Source organism: Plasmopara halstedii (assembly GCF_900000015.1).
Source record: "Plasmopara halstedii genome assembly, contig: Scaffold_3120, whole genome shotgun sequence".
Lineage (NCBI taxonomy): Eukaryota > Oomycota > Peronosporomycetes > Peronosporales > Peronosporaceae > Plasmopara > Plasmopara halstedii.
In genome coordinates this window covers 518,428-534,650 of record NW_020190023.1, presented here as the reverse complement: position 1 = coordinate 534,650, position 16,223 = coordinate 518,428, and the positions used below count along the sequence as shown (strand labels likewise).

General features: G+C 44.9%; 5 protein-coding genes across 5 annotated transcripts; 3 read left to right on the top strand and 2 right to left on the bottom strand.

Annotated features, from left to right (window-relative positions):
* Positions 1-541: 541 nt before the first annotated feature.
* PHALS_07646 (histone) lies at positions 542-964 on the top strand (the record flags this gene model as incomplete). Its single annotated transcript, XM_024721151.1, has 1 exon — positions 542-964. The coding sequence occupies one exon, from the start codon at positions 542-544 to the stop codon at positions 962-964; it is 423 nt and encodes a 140-aa protein (XP_024586279.1).
* A 351-nt stretch (positions 965-1,315) lies between these two features.
* On the bottom strand, positions 1,316-3,730 carry PHALS_07645 (uncharacterized protein; the record flags this gene model as incomplete). Its single annotated transcript, XM_024721150.1, has 4 exons — positions 1,316-2,281; positions 2,372-3,429; positions 3,492-3,590; positions 3,649-3,730. 4 exons carry the CDS (start codon positions 3,728-3,730, stop codon positions 1,316-1,318), a joined length of 2,205 nt encoding a protein of 734 aa, XP_024586278.1.
* A 5,756-nt stretch (positions 3,731-9,486) lies between these two features.
* On the bottom strand, positions 9,487-9,719 carry PHALS_07644 (uncharacterized protein; the record flags this gene model as incomplete). Its single annotated transcript, XM_024721149.1, has 2 exons — positions 9,487-9,524; positions 9,587-9,719. 2 exons carry the CDS (start codon positions 9,717-9,719, stop codon positions 9,487-9,489), a joined length of 171 nt encoding a protein of 56 aa, XP_024586277.1.
* A 2,528-nt stretch (positions 9,720-12,247) lies between these two features.
* Positions 12,248-12,873, top strand: PHALS_07643 (uncharacterized protein; the record flags this gene model as incomplete). The annotated part of the gene is made up of 2 exons (XM_024721148.1): positions 12,248-12,381; positions 12,453-12,873. The coding sequence occupies 2 exons, from the start codon at positions 12,248-12,250 to the stop codon at positions 12,871-12,873; spliced, it is 555 nt and encodes a 184-aa protein (XP_024586276.1).
* A 565-nt stretch (positions 12,874-13,438) lies between these two features.
* PHALS_07642 (myosin v) lies at positions 13,439-15,618 on the top strand (the record flags this gene model as incomplete). The annotated part of the gene is made up of 6 exons (XM_024721147.1): positions 13,439-13,891; positions 13,972-14,633; positions 14,696-14,747; positions 14,803-15,033; positions 15,104-15,145; positions 15,205-15,618. 6 exons carry the CDS (start codon positions 13,439-13,441, stop codon positions 15,616-15,618), a joined length of 1,854 nt encoding a protein of 617 aa, XP_024586275.1.
* Between the last annotated feature and the right edge of the window lie 605 nt (positions 15,619-16,223).

Genomic DNA, 16,223 nt, shown 5'->3' with positions numbered 1-16,223 from the left:
TGTGGTCACGAGCAGCGTTACCAGCGAGCTCAAGAATTTCAGCGCAGAGATACTCGAGGACAGCAGCCGTGTAAACCGGAGCGCCACCGCCAACGCGCTGAGCATAACGACCTTTTTTTAAATAACGAGCGACACGACCAACAGGAAACTGCAAACCAGCCTTCGCTGAGCGCGTTGAGCTTTTGCCGGTCTTCTTGCCGCGGCCTCCTGTAGCTGCTTTTCCTTTTCCAGACATTATAGTGGCGTAGACGTAGAGTAAATTGAGTCTGCGTGTGGTAAATTTACTATGAACATGATCTACCTCTATGGCACAGGATAACAGCAACCCTAGCAAAGCGAGCTCAGAGATTAATTGTTTTACGTATTGACATTTGTCAAAACTAATTAAAAGTAACTGATTGCTGGATTTCAAACTAAACCGTCACGGATTGGCGGAATTCTTAAAGCAAAAGAGCAAGAGTCTGATGATAGCTCAGAAACAATCATTATTAAATTTGCCTCATAGCCGATCACTTGTCTTGATCAGTCATTTAAAATCACCATGTCTGGAAAAGGAAAAGCAGCTACTGGAGGTCGCGGCAAGAAGACCGGCAAAAGCTCAACGCGCTCAGCGAAGGCTGGTTTGCAGTTTCCTGTTGGTCGTGTCGCTCGTTACTTACGTAAGGGTCGCTACGCTCAACGTACCGGGAGCGGTGCTCCCGTCTACATGGCTGCTGTTCTCGAGTATCTCTGCGCTGAAATTCTTGAGCTCGCTGGTAACGCTGCTCGTGACCACAAAAAGACTCGAATTATCCCGCGCCATATCCAGATGGCTGTCCGCAATGATGAAGAGCTTAACAAGTTGCTTGGAGACGTCACTATTGCTTCCGGCGGTGTCATGCCCAACATTCACTCTGTCCTATTACCTAAGAAGTCAGCTACGGCTGGTAAGAAGGGAAAGTCCTCAGCTTCACAAGATTATTAAGCCACCTTTGCTTTGCTGTATTCTCTATTCGCCTAAAGGGCGATTCGAGTTGCTGTCGTGCATAGTAGCTTCGTGAGAACCTACTATATCTATCTGATGTTTTTCAACATCACCCTGTATGAAGAATCTAATATGGCGATCAAATTTGTGCGTCTGACTATTTTTCCTTACGCGATTTTTATCATAAATTAGGATTAACAAATCTGCAACGTTCGCTTACAGATACGGTATTATGCAGATGAGCTAGTCAATAAAATTTGAACTCCAAAGTTAATAACAATCTTAAATCATTTCGAAATCTGAATTGGTGCGTTGATCGTAACAACGTTCTACATCCTATGCACGATTATGCTATTCTTCATCTGCACTCAATTTGTTGCTGCTTCCAGATGCCACCCTTTCATTGAGCACTACGTTTCGCAGTGTATTGCTATATTGAAACATAAAGATGAATTGTTTGTCACGCTCACCATTGGCAATGGAAATTTTTCGTTCCAAATCTGCGATATGAGCGCCTAATTGAGCCACGTTTTGCATTTGAGAGGGGTTGCCACAAGAAACAGCTTTGTCGATTTCTTCGCGAAGCTTCTGAGCTTGTCTTTCGAGCTCGCGAATATTAGTTGCTAGCTCTGCACACTTCTTATGCGATGAATGCATTACCGCGGGAACATCATTCCAGCGATCAGCATGTTCATTCTGCTGCGCAAAGGAGCGCACCGCCTCCGAAGTGGTTAGCACACGAGCCACCGACTCCAGCCTCTTCGAGAACGCAGCGTCCCGTCGCACACGAAGTCTATCGATTTGCAATTTCAAACTCTCCGGAAACGCAAGGTTGTTTGACCTGTGCACAAATTCGTGTACTTCCTTCGTCCGCTGCATGATCTCATTGTCTAATTGCATAACTAAAGCATTGAAATTGTCGTAATCACCAACCCAAATTGCTCGTAATTCGTCATTTTCACAAACTTTGTTACAGTTGAAGTTCTCTTCGCCTGTCTTGGCTATCCTATGTTGTAGAACTATTTGATTAGAGAAACCTGGTGGCTGATAATGCTGCTGAGCATTCAGATTCCTGACGACAATGTGGTAATTATCATTATCGTGATCCTGTACACCGGTCTCGAAACTCGATAATTGTGCAGAAGCAGGCTTGCATGTCGCATAAGTATGGGGCCCAGTGTTTGTAATTGAAAAAACATCATCTGTGCCCTGAAACGAGAGATCGCGAGCTGTAGAAGATGACAACAGCTGAAAGCCTGTAGCATGAGAGAGTACATCGACTGAATAGGGACGTCGCGGTAAGGTAGAGTGTGGATCCTGCAGCACGGGGATAAAAGTGTTTGAGTTTAAAATAAATGCAGCTGCGAAATTTAGTTGAGCAGGCAGAATTTGCTGTGTTTTACTCACGTATGACCTCCCGTCAAGCCCAAGTGATTGTGCAGCTACCTGTCGACGTGAAACCAGCTCTTGCATGTATTCATGTTCATGATTCAAACGTTGATGCCGTTGTTGATCCTGATCAGCATCTCGCCAATGTTGTTGTTCCCGCCACAGTGATATGTCTTGACGACGACATCCGTACTGCCTTTCATTCTTCTGCTGCAATGTTTTTATTTTCTGTCGCGGATAATCCTCTTGGCCTCGATCTTCGATGGGATGGGGTCGCTCTTCAATTTGCTGCTGCTGCTCCACTTTATCCTTCTCACGTTTTCTCTCCTGTTCCTCATGTGTTATCACTCGCGTCACCTCCTCAGGTGTATGTGATTCCCACTGTTGTGAGCTATCTCTATTTCGCATTGATTGAACTAACAATTTGTCTTGCACATTAGATTGCTTCAAAGGCTTTGGCAATCGTGCGTGCGGTGTATTAGCTTGCGCTGCTCGCAAATCGTGCATTGCCTTAACGCGTTCGTACAAAATCATACTATCCATTATTGATGCCGGGCACTTTCCGTCCGATTTTAGAGATGGATCAGTACGAGCCAACTTCAACTCTGATTCGTCCTCGATATTAGGAGACTCCCGTTTGCGAGTATGCTCTGACATCCCAGCCTTAGGTGCACCTGTAGCGAACACAGTAGAAACTGTTTCGGAAGCTTTGCTTTCATTTCTAGGTGTTGCTGAAGTGGCGGTAGTAGACGATACTACTGCTGCAAGCACTGTTGGACATACACCGCCTCTAGCATCTGCCGCTATATGCTGTACAGTCGATCTAGCATCATTTACCTGCACTTCACCATAAAGACGCAATCGATACGTCGCCCGCACCATCGTTAGAAATTCATTCGACCATGCAGCTTCAACTAAATGCTTTCCACTAGCGCTGTCAATGGCAAAGCAGTGATGGGGTATGTAGCTTCCAAGCATTAGCACATGCGGCTTTTTGTAGCAGTGGATACAAAAAAAGGCGTCGCACTCTGCACACCACATGACAGGGTCATTCTGGCTACAGCGCCTGCATTTGCCTAGTTCAATCAGCAAAAAAAACACATCAAAAGACGTTCCATGAAGTGAGATTCCTACTTACGCAGAGCATCGCGGTTGTAATTGCACATGATACATGCGTTGATGCCAGAATGTAGCCTTGTCTGGCACTGGGGGCATCGAGTTGAGTTGATGCCATACACTGAAAGCGTCATATCACGTGTTTTAGTTAAGCTCGCAAACAAGCCCTTTCAACGCACTGTAAAGCTGTCGTTCGCTTTTGCAGCTACATTGCACAACCGCGTTCGTCAGTATGCTGCTCCATCCGTTATTGCCATCCATCCAAACTTCGCGCCAAAACCAGTGCCTAGTTTTTTCACCTAAAACGGAAGTGTGACGGTCGGTGGTTATCAGATTTTCTTATTATCTTTTGGTAAAACACGAGCTAAAAATTAGCTTTTCTGACTTAAAATACTGCACTAGCGATATTGATCTATTATATCACGTACTTTAATATAATGCATGTTCAGTGCTCGTCTCATTCTGCTACTGCTAGCCGCCGTGCTGTGTTGTGCGGAAAATTAAAACATATAGTTAGCGTCACTATTGCACGTTGATACAGAAACTGAATTTGACGTGTAATGCAAACGCAAAATGCTCCCTGTTAAATTTTAAATCGTGCAAACAATGATATGTCAGTTTGATGCTTCGCCACTTGTTCCTGCTCTTGCTGATGTTGTCTGTAGTTCTTAGAAGTCTATGAGCTCACCAGAATATTGGCAGGACACGCTGGTGTATCGGGCAATACGCAAATCGTGCAATTTGACGTTCTTAGATGAAGTATAACATACACGAGTCCACGTTAATAAATGCACAGATAATTGGTTCAGAAGCGAAACCGAGCAGTATCTTGTAAAGCGGCGGGGATACCCCGACTCCGAGAACTCGTGAGAGTTTGAGGTGCCACTATGGCAAGACTGCCCAGACGTCGTTGACGCTTGTGGTCCGAGGAATCATTACGTTCCGCGTCGTCGTACACCCCTCGCTTCCCGGTAATAGCCAGGGAAGTCGAAGAGCCATGAGCTGAACTCAAGTTATGGCCTTGAGCTGCTGCGATAGCAGACTTACCAGTGTGACAGGCTACAGAGCTCGTGGGAGCGTGATGGATCAATTTATATGTCGCAGGGCGACAATACATAGGAAGTCGGCGACGCGCCTTGAGTTTGCAAACTTAAACCGAAGATGGGGTTCCCACGCGCGCGTACACCTCCTTGTGACTCCGCTGAAAGGTAGAGAGAGATGAAAGTTTTCGGTGCCGCTGCATCCATCGATCAAAGAGCTTTTTGTCATTTGCAGCGTATTCGCCAGGGGCGAGCACCACAAAAATCGTCCGCATTGCGGGTACAGGAGTGCTCCCTCTTTGAGCACGAAGTCGAGTGCAGGAGTATTCACCGGAACTTTTTGAGGAACCAAAAAGTGAGCTCCGAGAGCTATTCGCTCGTCAAGCTCAGCTTGTGTAGTGACCGGGGGCCCGGTCACGTAGACGCCCAGCATCCGAATGATCGCGTCCTTCGCTTATTTAGCGGGATCCGCTGAGCGGAAGCCGTATTCCTCACGAGGGTCAAGGACCGACTATGGATGCGCGCAGACAGCATCTAGCCCTCGTTGAGGTCATTGATAATGACACCACTCCTACCGGAAGTCGAGAGTTTGGGAAAAGGACACGGCGCCCGCAAGGTTCGAGCAGGGCTTACATCGTGCCGCTGGGGCACCTCGCCCTCTTCTTCTTTCCATCCTGGGAAAGGAGTATTCGAATTGTAGTCGTCTTCCTCTAAATCCTCAACGCTACAATCCATCGCCAGCTGTTGACAATGTGATAAACGTTTGAGTGCGTTAACCTGATTCCCTTTCGATACACGAGGTTGAATACAAAACGCAAGGACGAACCCACGTCTCAACAACCAAGCTTTCAAACGGCTTGTTGATGCGCGACGACACTGTGTTAGGTTAGACGACCAATTATCCTCTGTGTGCAAAGTGCAAGGCAATCACGTTGTACCTGATAGCATTTGTCGTGCATTTTACCGACCGAGCGTATCCTCTGTGATGATGTAGCACGATCACCGCCAGATACGCTAAAAGGCTGTGTATGCTGTTAATTTTGAAGGTTGCTGTCCAGCGACCTGTTATGGCAATCGCTTGTCAGTTCACCAGCTATGAGATCGCACTAATGACCCCCCCCCACAACACATCAATCAATAGCCACAGAAACGATAAGCTTTTTAACGCTCAGCGCTTTAAATTTTGAAAAGGAAAAAAAAATTTGGACGAGAGACGTTAAGATAGCCATACACCCGGTCATGCTCAGGACGGGTACACAGGGCGTCAATCTAGTGGGTTTTGAACTATGAAGCCGTGTACGAGAATGAGCATTTACATGTAGAAGCTGTGTTCATGACACGAAAAGTGTTGAAGCAACAGATGTCTCGAGTCTACGCACTGCTTAACTTGGCGTACCTTGTGCGCTAAAATTATTCTCACCTTGCAAAGGAGGCAATAATTTGTGGGCTTTGTCCGACAATTGAGTGGTCATATTGCCCAAAAACGGCAGATCCTTTTTGGAGGCGGTGTACATTAACCATCTCCATGAGAGGCCTTCCAATGGTGCGGCTCACACCGAGACGTTCGTGTCCACCTAACCTCATGGATGCGGTGAGCGTCGCATCAAAGAGTTAGCCTTTTCTGCTCTTCTCTTTCGCACCGTTGGGCTTAGCCAAATTACGAAAGGTGGGAACTATACAAGCGCCAGAGGGAATAGACCTCACCTATGCTATGGAGAAATGGAAAGATATTTGAGTTAAGTCTGTGACAGTGATAGTCATCTTCATATTCATATTCTTCCCTACTCTCGAAGGAAAGGTATGAAGGGTCGGGCTCCCAATCTGTAGTTTGTGCTGGCAACCGCAATAGAAGCCAGCCCAGAGAGCGACGAGCTGAAAGCCCAAAGCTCTAGGCTGTCAACACCAACATCTTGGGCTTTATGAGAATGTTCGAGTACAATTCAAGGCGTCGTACAATTGCGCACAACGAACACTGTCGAATACGGTAGATAACTCGTGGAGGATTCAATTGTTCAAGTATAGATACAGATTCGAGCATTTTGCGAATGGCGTCGGAGGTTTTACAAAGCCTTCCCGTGAATTTTGAGCTTCTTACTGCGTAGAACGGTGGCTCATCCGTCTCGCCTGAACCTGGATCTGAGAAATGGTCTCATCTCCAATATAGCGTGGCTGGAACGACATTAGCCATGGATTGACTTAAGGTCGATAGCAAAAGATGCCGAGCACATCGCTCGTACTAGAGCTTTGGTACGCCTTGATATCATCACGTGCTCTTACCTCATGCACGAATCAACATAAGCTTAGCTTTGGTGCAACACATGGGATTGTCGGAATCGATGAGCAACAATGTGTTGATTGCCGAATGCAAAATTTGGAAGACAGAAGCGTCATTGAGCCGCGGTGTCACGATGAGGCACAAAAAGATGCGACCCTCAGAGTGTATCTCTGATGAGACATAAATGATCGACGACTTCAGAGCGTAATTACTGTATGTCGAGGTCTTCGGAACAAGACCCTGCATATTAAAGAGCGACAGTGTGACGCAGTCACCTGTGCTAAGGTCGGTCAGAACGATCGTCTGTAAGTTTGAATCAACAGGACCAGATCCTGGCTCTTTAAAGTTGACTCATCGTTAGCAAAATATAACGGTTTTGCTGAGTTGACAGTACCGAGTGACTCACCGACAGTAAGGAAATGTGAAGCTCCACAGGTTTGTTCAAAAAAGGTTATCAGTCGTGCTTCGAGTGACTGGAGCAGCCTTTAGGGTAGTAAGCCTCCCTTCACTAACTCAAATTGGCGCTCTCATTGAAATAAAAAATTACCCGTACGCGATTTGCAAGACGGCGACGCTGCCAAAATGGCGCGGCTGTCATGAGGGATTGTCTCAGCTCATCATCAGTCAGGTTGAGCAGTTGAGTCTAGTCCAACGACATGAATGCGGGAGTTGAACATAAGCACGACCAGCTGATCGTTGTTAAGTGCGTTAACCAGGTTGATGTATATTTTATTCAATGCGGGAAGTACTTACGGGTGGAATGCTCTCAGAGTAGCTAATGATGCTATAGTGACTGCATCATTACTCGACGACCTTAGATCGCCTGTTGTTACAGCTGTTCAGGCAGTTTCGTAGTCTATTTCTACGAAAAATTTAGGGCATGGAAAGCTAGATGTAGAGCTTCCTCACATGCGGTACTCGAGTGTATGCGCTTTATAAACATAGACAAGCGCGTCGTTGGCGCCGACGAGAAACCCCTCGTCAAGTTGATTAGATGAGAAGCATGCCTGCGGGCGACCAGTGCTGATTAGCAACTCCTGAATAACTATTTGCACAAGAAAAGGGCCAAGTATGCCGACATGGTACGACCTCTTCCCGATCTCCCTACATAAGATGTAACGGTGTTGGAGTGTATGGCCCTCTGATGATAAAATTCTTATGCGTGTTCAAATTCTGGTTGCTTCTTCATCCAGATTAGCCATTTCGTGTCATCTCTAACGCTTTGACCTTGCAACAGGTTGCACGGTACTTCAAATATGTGCTAATGGGCATGACGTCATGATTGCCTTTGAATCACGCCAGCTTAAAGCGGCAGTCCTAAATACCTTAACTACGAGGAGCTTCATACAATGAAGTGTGTCTGTGTCAAGTATGAAGATCACGTATCATTGAGTATAGCGATGCCGTAGCCAAATCCCTCACAGAGAAAGACAAGACAATTTGTCTTCTTCGCCAAATTTTTCATTTAACTCAACGTATAAGTTAAGTCGGTTTGATGTTATGGCGAATGCTCTTTGAATTGCCCTAATTGTTCTTTATGGTATGTCGCAATGGTGACGTCGCGTATTGATGAGACGATACGTACTTCGTACGAATAAGATGCAATATGTGTTGCGCTACCGAAACGTTGTAAAGCTACAGATCTGAAAACTCAAGTGCCACTTTAATTAAGCGCGAGGATGCACGCTTACACCGCTGCGCCTTATACCATTTTTTTGCTGTACTTACCGCGTAACACTTTGTGTGCCTCATGATAACGACCTCAAGTACAGATTACTGCACGAACCTTATGATTCGACTTCAGGCGGTCACCCTTGCCAAAAAAAGACAACTCGCCATGGTCAGCACTGACTGTTGGTGGCCTAACATGTACAAAGGGGATTAAGCACAAATGTTTGCATGTGAAATACATTTCGGCATGCGAAACTATCGCTACATGCGGTGGCACGTTTGGTTAGCCTACCTGCTATGATAAAGCACCAAAAGTCATTCAGGATGAATGACATCATCGGTCCCCCAAAAATTACTTTTGCAATATTATCGGCATGGGGATTCTTATGGACCGCCAAATGGCTAGTTTCGCTGCTGTTAGCCATTATGTGACAAGCTGACAACAGCTGAGAATTTCCTTAAAACAGTGATATGCCAGAAACGACTTGCCGGCAGCCACTGTAATAAGTAGAAAATTTACAGGGATGTTTGACTTAGCAATATATGTACTCGGAGCCATAGTGAATGCGTCAACTGCCGACCATACGCATGTAGACGGTCAGACGGCACGCATGAATGACTTGTGGAGAATATCTTCGGAGTACTTGCGCAGAGTGATCGCAATGTTGAAACGAGTTGTTTCTCGTAATTGACTTGCGTTACTTAACGCATTATTTGCACCTTCAGGGATTTCCCCATTTTACATAAATGGTCTGGTGTCCCCCGAGCCTTCGACACCACGTAGTGGGTCCGACATTAGTGGGGGGGGGGTAAGAGGCTATCCAAGACAGCCCCGAACACGATCTGCACGCTTGCACTTCAGAGGTAGACTTGATAGGTATGAGGTGAAATTGCGACCGAACTGAATAGAAATTTTGGCGTATAAAGCTACATAAATAAAATCACTAGAGCTCCTAGAAGTTATACTATAAACCTAAAAATGCAAAAGTAAACCTATAGACCTGACATATAAATTATGGGTGTACTGAAGTTTAATCCAAGGGAACCTCGAGAAAATCAGGTTTAGAGTCTACGTGTACCGATTAGTACATGAATGTCAGACTCTGGACTCGATCAGCGCATGAGTGCCACCAATCTGTGTTTGATTAGTGTAACGGACACGTATGACATCACTGGATGATGTCACACGTGCATGTGGGATCTGCCGTATTCTAATTCTTTTGTTATTCGTCTGTCTTCGTATAATGGCTAGGTATGGGCCCATTACAGAAGAGGCTGTCAATCAAAATCAGTTTGCTGATATCAGCAAAGGTACTCTTCGAAGCAAATCAGAAATACCGTTGCAAGAGATGGAGTGCCATGCACAAAGTGCGCGATGCTATGGCTGAGAGCCAAGAAAAAGCAACGCTCTCATGCCAGAGGCATGCCGAAGGAGGCGTACAAAAAAATCAAATTTGCTGCGGGTAATATGGTCTCACTGAATGCGATTAATATATACACATACAGTGTCTGCTATCTGCATGACGAAGCTGCGACCGCACTACATTAGACCGCTGAAAGTTAGAGTGAAAAAGGAAAAGTAATAATCCTCACATCCCGAAGAGAATGCGATGAGGTCATAGGTGATATTTGGGATTACTAAGGCCATATTACGATTTTTGGAAGAGAGTCAAATCGCTGCTGCAATCATGAGAGCTCATGAGAGCCAAATATGTGAAGGTCGACCGGCTTCGACACCACTCAATGAGCGAGGGGTGACCACCATCGCACTGTGCGTTTCGTTCAGCTGGTCTTCACCAGTGCTTGATAAAGAGGAAGAATTAACCTCATCCAGAGAGCATGTGGGAGTTTGCAATTTCAATTTAATAAGATTGCCCTAGTGCCTTGGCCGCTTACGCCCTGGCGCACCCTCGATTTTCTTTTCCCTAGAAAAGTGGTAGAGTAATTCGTCGTAATGCGCTCCCACACCCGATTGAATTGTTAGTAATATTTTTGGTCATTAGTAGTAATCTCATGGAGACAGGCAGAACTGTGTACAGAAAGAAGTTGAGGTGATGGGTTGCCACCTTGACGTCCGGGTAATTTGCAAAGCAAAGCATGAAACAACGCTTCAGGTGGCCGTTCGCTTTGATATATATACAAAATATAATCCTGATCGCGGGTGAGACGGCGTGTTTCTCTCACCCGATGCACGAACAAAGTTTGACACTCATCGGTACTTTCGCCAGCTTCTAGTGACCAGGGTACATTCCTCATGAATGATGAAGCGCTTGCAGTAAACGGACTACCGCAGGCTTAAGTTCGCAAGGGATTCACACCAGCGCAGTAATAGACTTGAGAAGTTAATAGCAAATCACGGTGTGATGATTTGGGCAAGTGTCAGCGTGACAATTGCACTTGAAGTAGAGTAAGCTGGGCCCCTTGAGACAGGTTCACTTTATTGATAACGGGCTGAATATCGACAAGGGTTCCACGGCGGATTTCGAGATTTTTTTGCGGATTAAGGTTGAGCTCAATGATCTGCTTCTTGGGGAACGGCTAGGCTCTGTTTCATTGGGTGAAGGCGTTTTTTGGTTAAGAACCCCTTGGCATCTTCAAAAGAATTTATAGCGTGTCCATTGCGAAGGCCACACCTTTTGTGGAGGCTTGTTAGAGCCCTGTGCGAGGAGCAGAAGCGGTATTGTGTAGAGGGTGAGTGAAACCTTAGGCATAGGATTAGCTAGTGGAGCAGTCACTTCAGCGCGGTGGCTTAAAGAGATGCAATCCGTGTGGCTCACTTATTGAAGGGGTGTGTAAGGGTGAATGTACTGTAATCTTGTGTACTGATTCCTCACACATTTCTCAATTGCATCAAATACAATACTGTACATTCGTACATCTTCACATTGCACTTTGGGTAAATGTTAATATTCATATGTATCAAAGTAGCCAAAGTTATGAAGATGAATGAGCTCTAAAATTGAGTATTCATGGTACATGTTGGCTTTTAACCGCTTGTCAGAAAACAAAATCAGCTTGTATGATAGATATCTAACCTTGTGTGCTTGTAATTTGTCTCGATGCGCCGATAAAATGATGCTGCTCATAGCTCTATTTTACAAGTTAGCAGCGTTGACGAAACGTAGCACTGGTGAATGATATGCGATCCATGATCCTTTTAATAGAATATTATTGTGGTCATCACATTCAATCCAAGCTGCAACAGAAACTTTAATCTTAAAAGTCCACGTAACCAAAAGACTGGAGGTATATTGTCTGTTCAAACCAGAAACGAAGCCGAGAGCATCTATCGTAACTAGATTTTTATCTCTGTGACTTCAACAGTACCTGCATATAGAATCAATAGATGCACTTACAAGGCCACTGGATAAAGCTAATTTTACTGACAAACGATGTGGTATGCTACCCCTTTTTGCCGTGTGATAGGTTAATCAAACAAATCATTTGTGCATTTTTTTAGATAACAACAGGAAAAAAAAAAAAAAGCTATTGTTGTGTTGACTTCAAACAATATACTCAAGCTACATGATTAGTCGAATTTTATTGGCATATGTAACTGTCACTTCAGTAATGTTTTATATAGCCAAAATCCATATTTTAGAAATAAAAGACCGTATCATAAATAAGACTGCGGTGCGTACTATAAATTAATGGTTTATTGCAAAAGGTGATACAGATAAAAATATTTGCGAGATGTGATACAATTGTGTATTAAACACTAAAAATACGAGACCTGGTAAAATTACCGAGTGTAGCCATTTTTGGTTCGCCATTACATTGAAAAAGTGTGCCATGGAGATGGAGGAGCTCAAGCAGAAGAGATGGACTAACGGCAAGGAGGCTGTTCGAGCAATCAAAGATGTCGCAGTAGCACCAGAGAAGCGTGCAATCGTCAGCAACAGAGAGGGGACGTTTCGTTTATTACAGTGTGACAGTGCAACTATTGCTTGTGTGTGGCACATTCGTCGAGCACGATTTCGATCCAAGAATCGCCCAGGAGACTGGAATGGACGGGAGGCAACCTCGATTACCAAAACTGTGTTAGTGTGGCTAAGCCATCACAAATCCAGTTAGTCAACAACCCTGTGGTCCATGGTGCACTTGCAGCTAACCCAGCTACATCAATTAACGCTCTCGTCGCACAGCTTCGACACCAAAAGAAGGTAACAGCGTCACAGCACGTGATGTATCGCGCCAAGGACTGTGTGATGGCAGAGCTTCACGATGGAGAGCCGCTGAAAATTCGCCTCTTGCCCAGTCTGTTGGCGGAATTTCAGCGTCTGAATGCTGGAGTGTTGACGGAGGTTCAGTGTGACGAACGCGGGCGATTCAGACGTGCGGTTCTTTTGCACAGTCACTCATGGTTGCCTCCCTCAGATTACCTCCCGTCACATGCCAGTCTCCTGGGCGATTCTTGAATCGAAATCGTGCTAGACGAACGTGCCACTCACAACTAATAGTTACACTGTCACACTGTAATAAACGAAACGTCCCCCCTCTTTGATGACGATTGCACAGTTCCCTTGTGCTAGTGCGACATCTTTGATTGCTCGCACAGCCCCCTTGCCGTTATTCCATCTCTTCTGCTTGAGTTCCCCCATCTCCATGACACACGCCTTCAATGTAACGGTGAACCAAGAATGGCTACACTCGGTAATTTTATCAGGTCTCGTATTTTTAGTGTTTTAAACACAATTGTATCACATCTCTACTTGTATCACCTTTTGCAATAAAATTAATCATAAAACCCGATGCAATCCATATAACAAAACACATTAGTAGCGGCGTTACCAAGTTGCAGACACATTTGCATCATCAAGGGCAGTACCCTAATGCACCTTGCACAACTCTCACAACATGCGTTCAGCAAAGAGGATGGGTTCCCGGGACACCAAAAACTATTTAGTACTTGGTGCTTACACTTGCTCTATATAAAGAGTGTTATTTTTAAAATTTGAGCCAGCATATCTGTTTACTACACTTATGAAGCGCAACCACAAGCTCTCCAATGCACTTTTGTCGACCGAGACAGCGTGGTACTGCGCAGCCGAGTTCCATAAACAGGTCGAAGGAAAAGAACGAAGCAGGTCATTATCGCAATTAAGTAGCGACGAGACTCTTTTGCAAGATCAGCATTCGAAATGGAGTGATATTTCACACATGCCACGAAATTTTCTATCTCAAGGGCATGAGCTGGCAACTAAAGCAGAAATAAGAAGTAACAATAATGAGACGAAAGGCCGAATTTATTCAATGGAAAATCTTCGTTTGGCCATGTTAATGAAGGATACAAAGCTGCAGGAACGGGCTAAAAAGTATGAAGCGCTCATGCTCTATACTGTATGTGTAGCTTACGATTTTATGATTGAGATCAGGAAAAAAGCTCGACCGCGAATCGTTCAAGACATGCTGGCACTGGAACGACGCTACGCTGAGGTGCATGGGTTGCAGTTGTGTTTTTACGAAAGGGTCCTACCCTTTCTGACTTCAATTTGTGATAATTTATAACCGAATAGACAGCATGCAAGGTGCAGAAATGGTGGCGAGCACATTTGCATCAGAAGCTTTGGAGACTATATATGAGACAATGTGAATCGGCAGTATTGATCCAATGCCTAGCACGTGGTTTCTTAACTAGGCGATGGGCTCATATTTGGCACGCAAACCGAGAGATGCGTATCACGAAGGTGCAGGCGTTATTCCGTGGCCATTTCGTTCGAAATAGCTTTATGCCTAATCGGAAGCGCTGGGAGCGTTTCAACGCTTCTAAGATTCAGTCTGCGGTCCGGAAGTATCTTGCACATCGCTTATTTCGACAATGTCAGCGGGAGACTGCAGCTCTACATATTCAGTCTTGCTGGCGAAGTATTATATCGAGACGAAAATCAGATATTTGCTGGCTGGATGATAAAAGTATTGTAGTACAGCGATGTCTTCGTGGAACACTCGCTCGACGATTGTGTCGACAGAGGGTGATACGGGATAACAAAGCTATCATTGTGATACAGCGAATATGTCGTGGAATTAGAGCCCGAAATCACATCCTCACAATCCTGCGTCATAGGGAAGTTAGCAACAGGCAAGTGTATATCGCAGTTTTGAAGGCTGAAGAAGAATGGCATCGTGCGCAACGTGATAAACTCCAGGTGAGACTTAGCCGTAATCGGCTGAAAGAACGGTAAGCTGCACTGACTGCAACCCGCTTATGACACCTGAGGCTAATGTTGCACATTGCAATAGCGTTGCACAATTAGAATTTGACTATTCCATCAAGCATGAACACATCCATGATGTACGTGCTGTTTCGTGTACACCACACTACTACCCATTAATACATCTTTTTTAAGATGGAACGTCTTTACCTTGATATGCAAACGCAACGCATGCGAATGTCCCCTCGAGCTATCGAGCACGGGTGGGTTGAAGAATTAGAGGCAAAATTGAAACAACAGCGAGCGCTCATCACCGAGCTTAAACACGAGAACATATTCGAGCTCGGTTTGGAGTTGAAGTTTAAAGAAAAAGAGCTTACCGATATGCTGCGACAAATTACCTTAATTGAAGAAAAACGACAACAGGTAGCTAGTTGATGTTCACTGCAGGCTTGAACGACTAAATTTGATGTTGTGAATGCCAACATGCATGTAGTTTGAAACTTGGCAAAACGAAGAGTATGCCGATTGCTGTGAGGTATGTGCATTATGACATTAAGTTGGCAAACTTAAGAGTTCACAAACTTGTCTCGGCAGTATGAGTCTAGAATTTTCTTTGAGGAAAAAATTCAACAAAGACGTCAGCGGGTTGCCGAAATTCGACGCCAATGGCAGTATCAATTCTATCCAACTAATGGCAAACGCGACAGTCGTTGGCGTGGAAGTTGCAGGTCTCTAGGTGTGATCGACGCTGCTAGAGAGAAGAATTTCACTTGTAGTGGGTTTACAGACGTCTCCGCGCAAGTGCAAGGCGAATGGCTTCGTCCGCAAGTAGTACCGTCAAATAAACAAATTTTCATCAGCAGAGTAGGTACAAACGATATTATTGGCCATCTAGCAGACCAAGTTGCGCTCACTGTTGCAACGGCTCAGATAGAGCAGATACAGGTGCTGTTTGATCCCGTCTCAAGCGATGTTGAAAGAACATCTGATAAAATTCGGACGCTGTGACAAACGCACAATAGTCTCAGGCTTGCCTTAAGCCAAAAAATGAATGATTCAGAAACATATCGACAATGCAATCTGATCGAACAACATTTTACCAGGCTTAATTTTAAGGCGCTTGACAGACAAAGTCAACGAAAATGGCTCGTAAAATCTCAATAGGCAGAGTGAAATCTTTTAAACTATAAGCTAATGCTCGAAGTCAAAGAAAAATCTGACGAGTAAATATTTCGCGTAACAACTGTTACCGCCGGTGACATATTTTTGCATGGAGCATCTCTATTCCTTCACTCGTGTCATAATCTAGCGATGCGCTAATATAATACGTGGATCACGTCAGCTTCCCGATATCTAAGCAGCATCTAACCCATAAATTGTACCTTTACCAGGCCGGATTGTGCTGTATATTGTCAAAAAATATTTTTTTAGAAATTGGAGGCTCGAGGAGTGCCTAAATGTTGACTTTTTTAGTGCAAATCGCTTTAACAACCGAATCTAAATTTGCTCCGGCGGAAAGGGAAAGGCCCAACAGTTTTGCCTCCTGAAGCTTTTCTTAGCCATCAGGCAAAAACAACCCAAAGCGACTGGCATCTGCAAGCATGAGCAGCAAT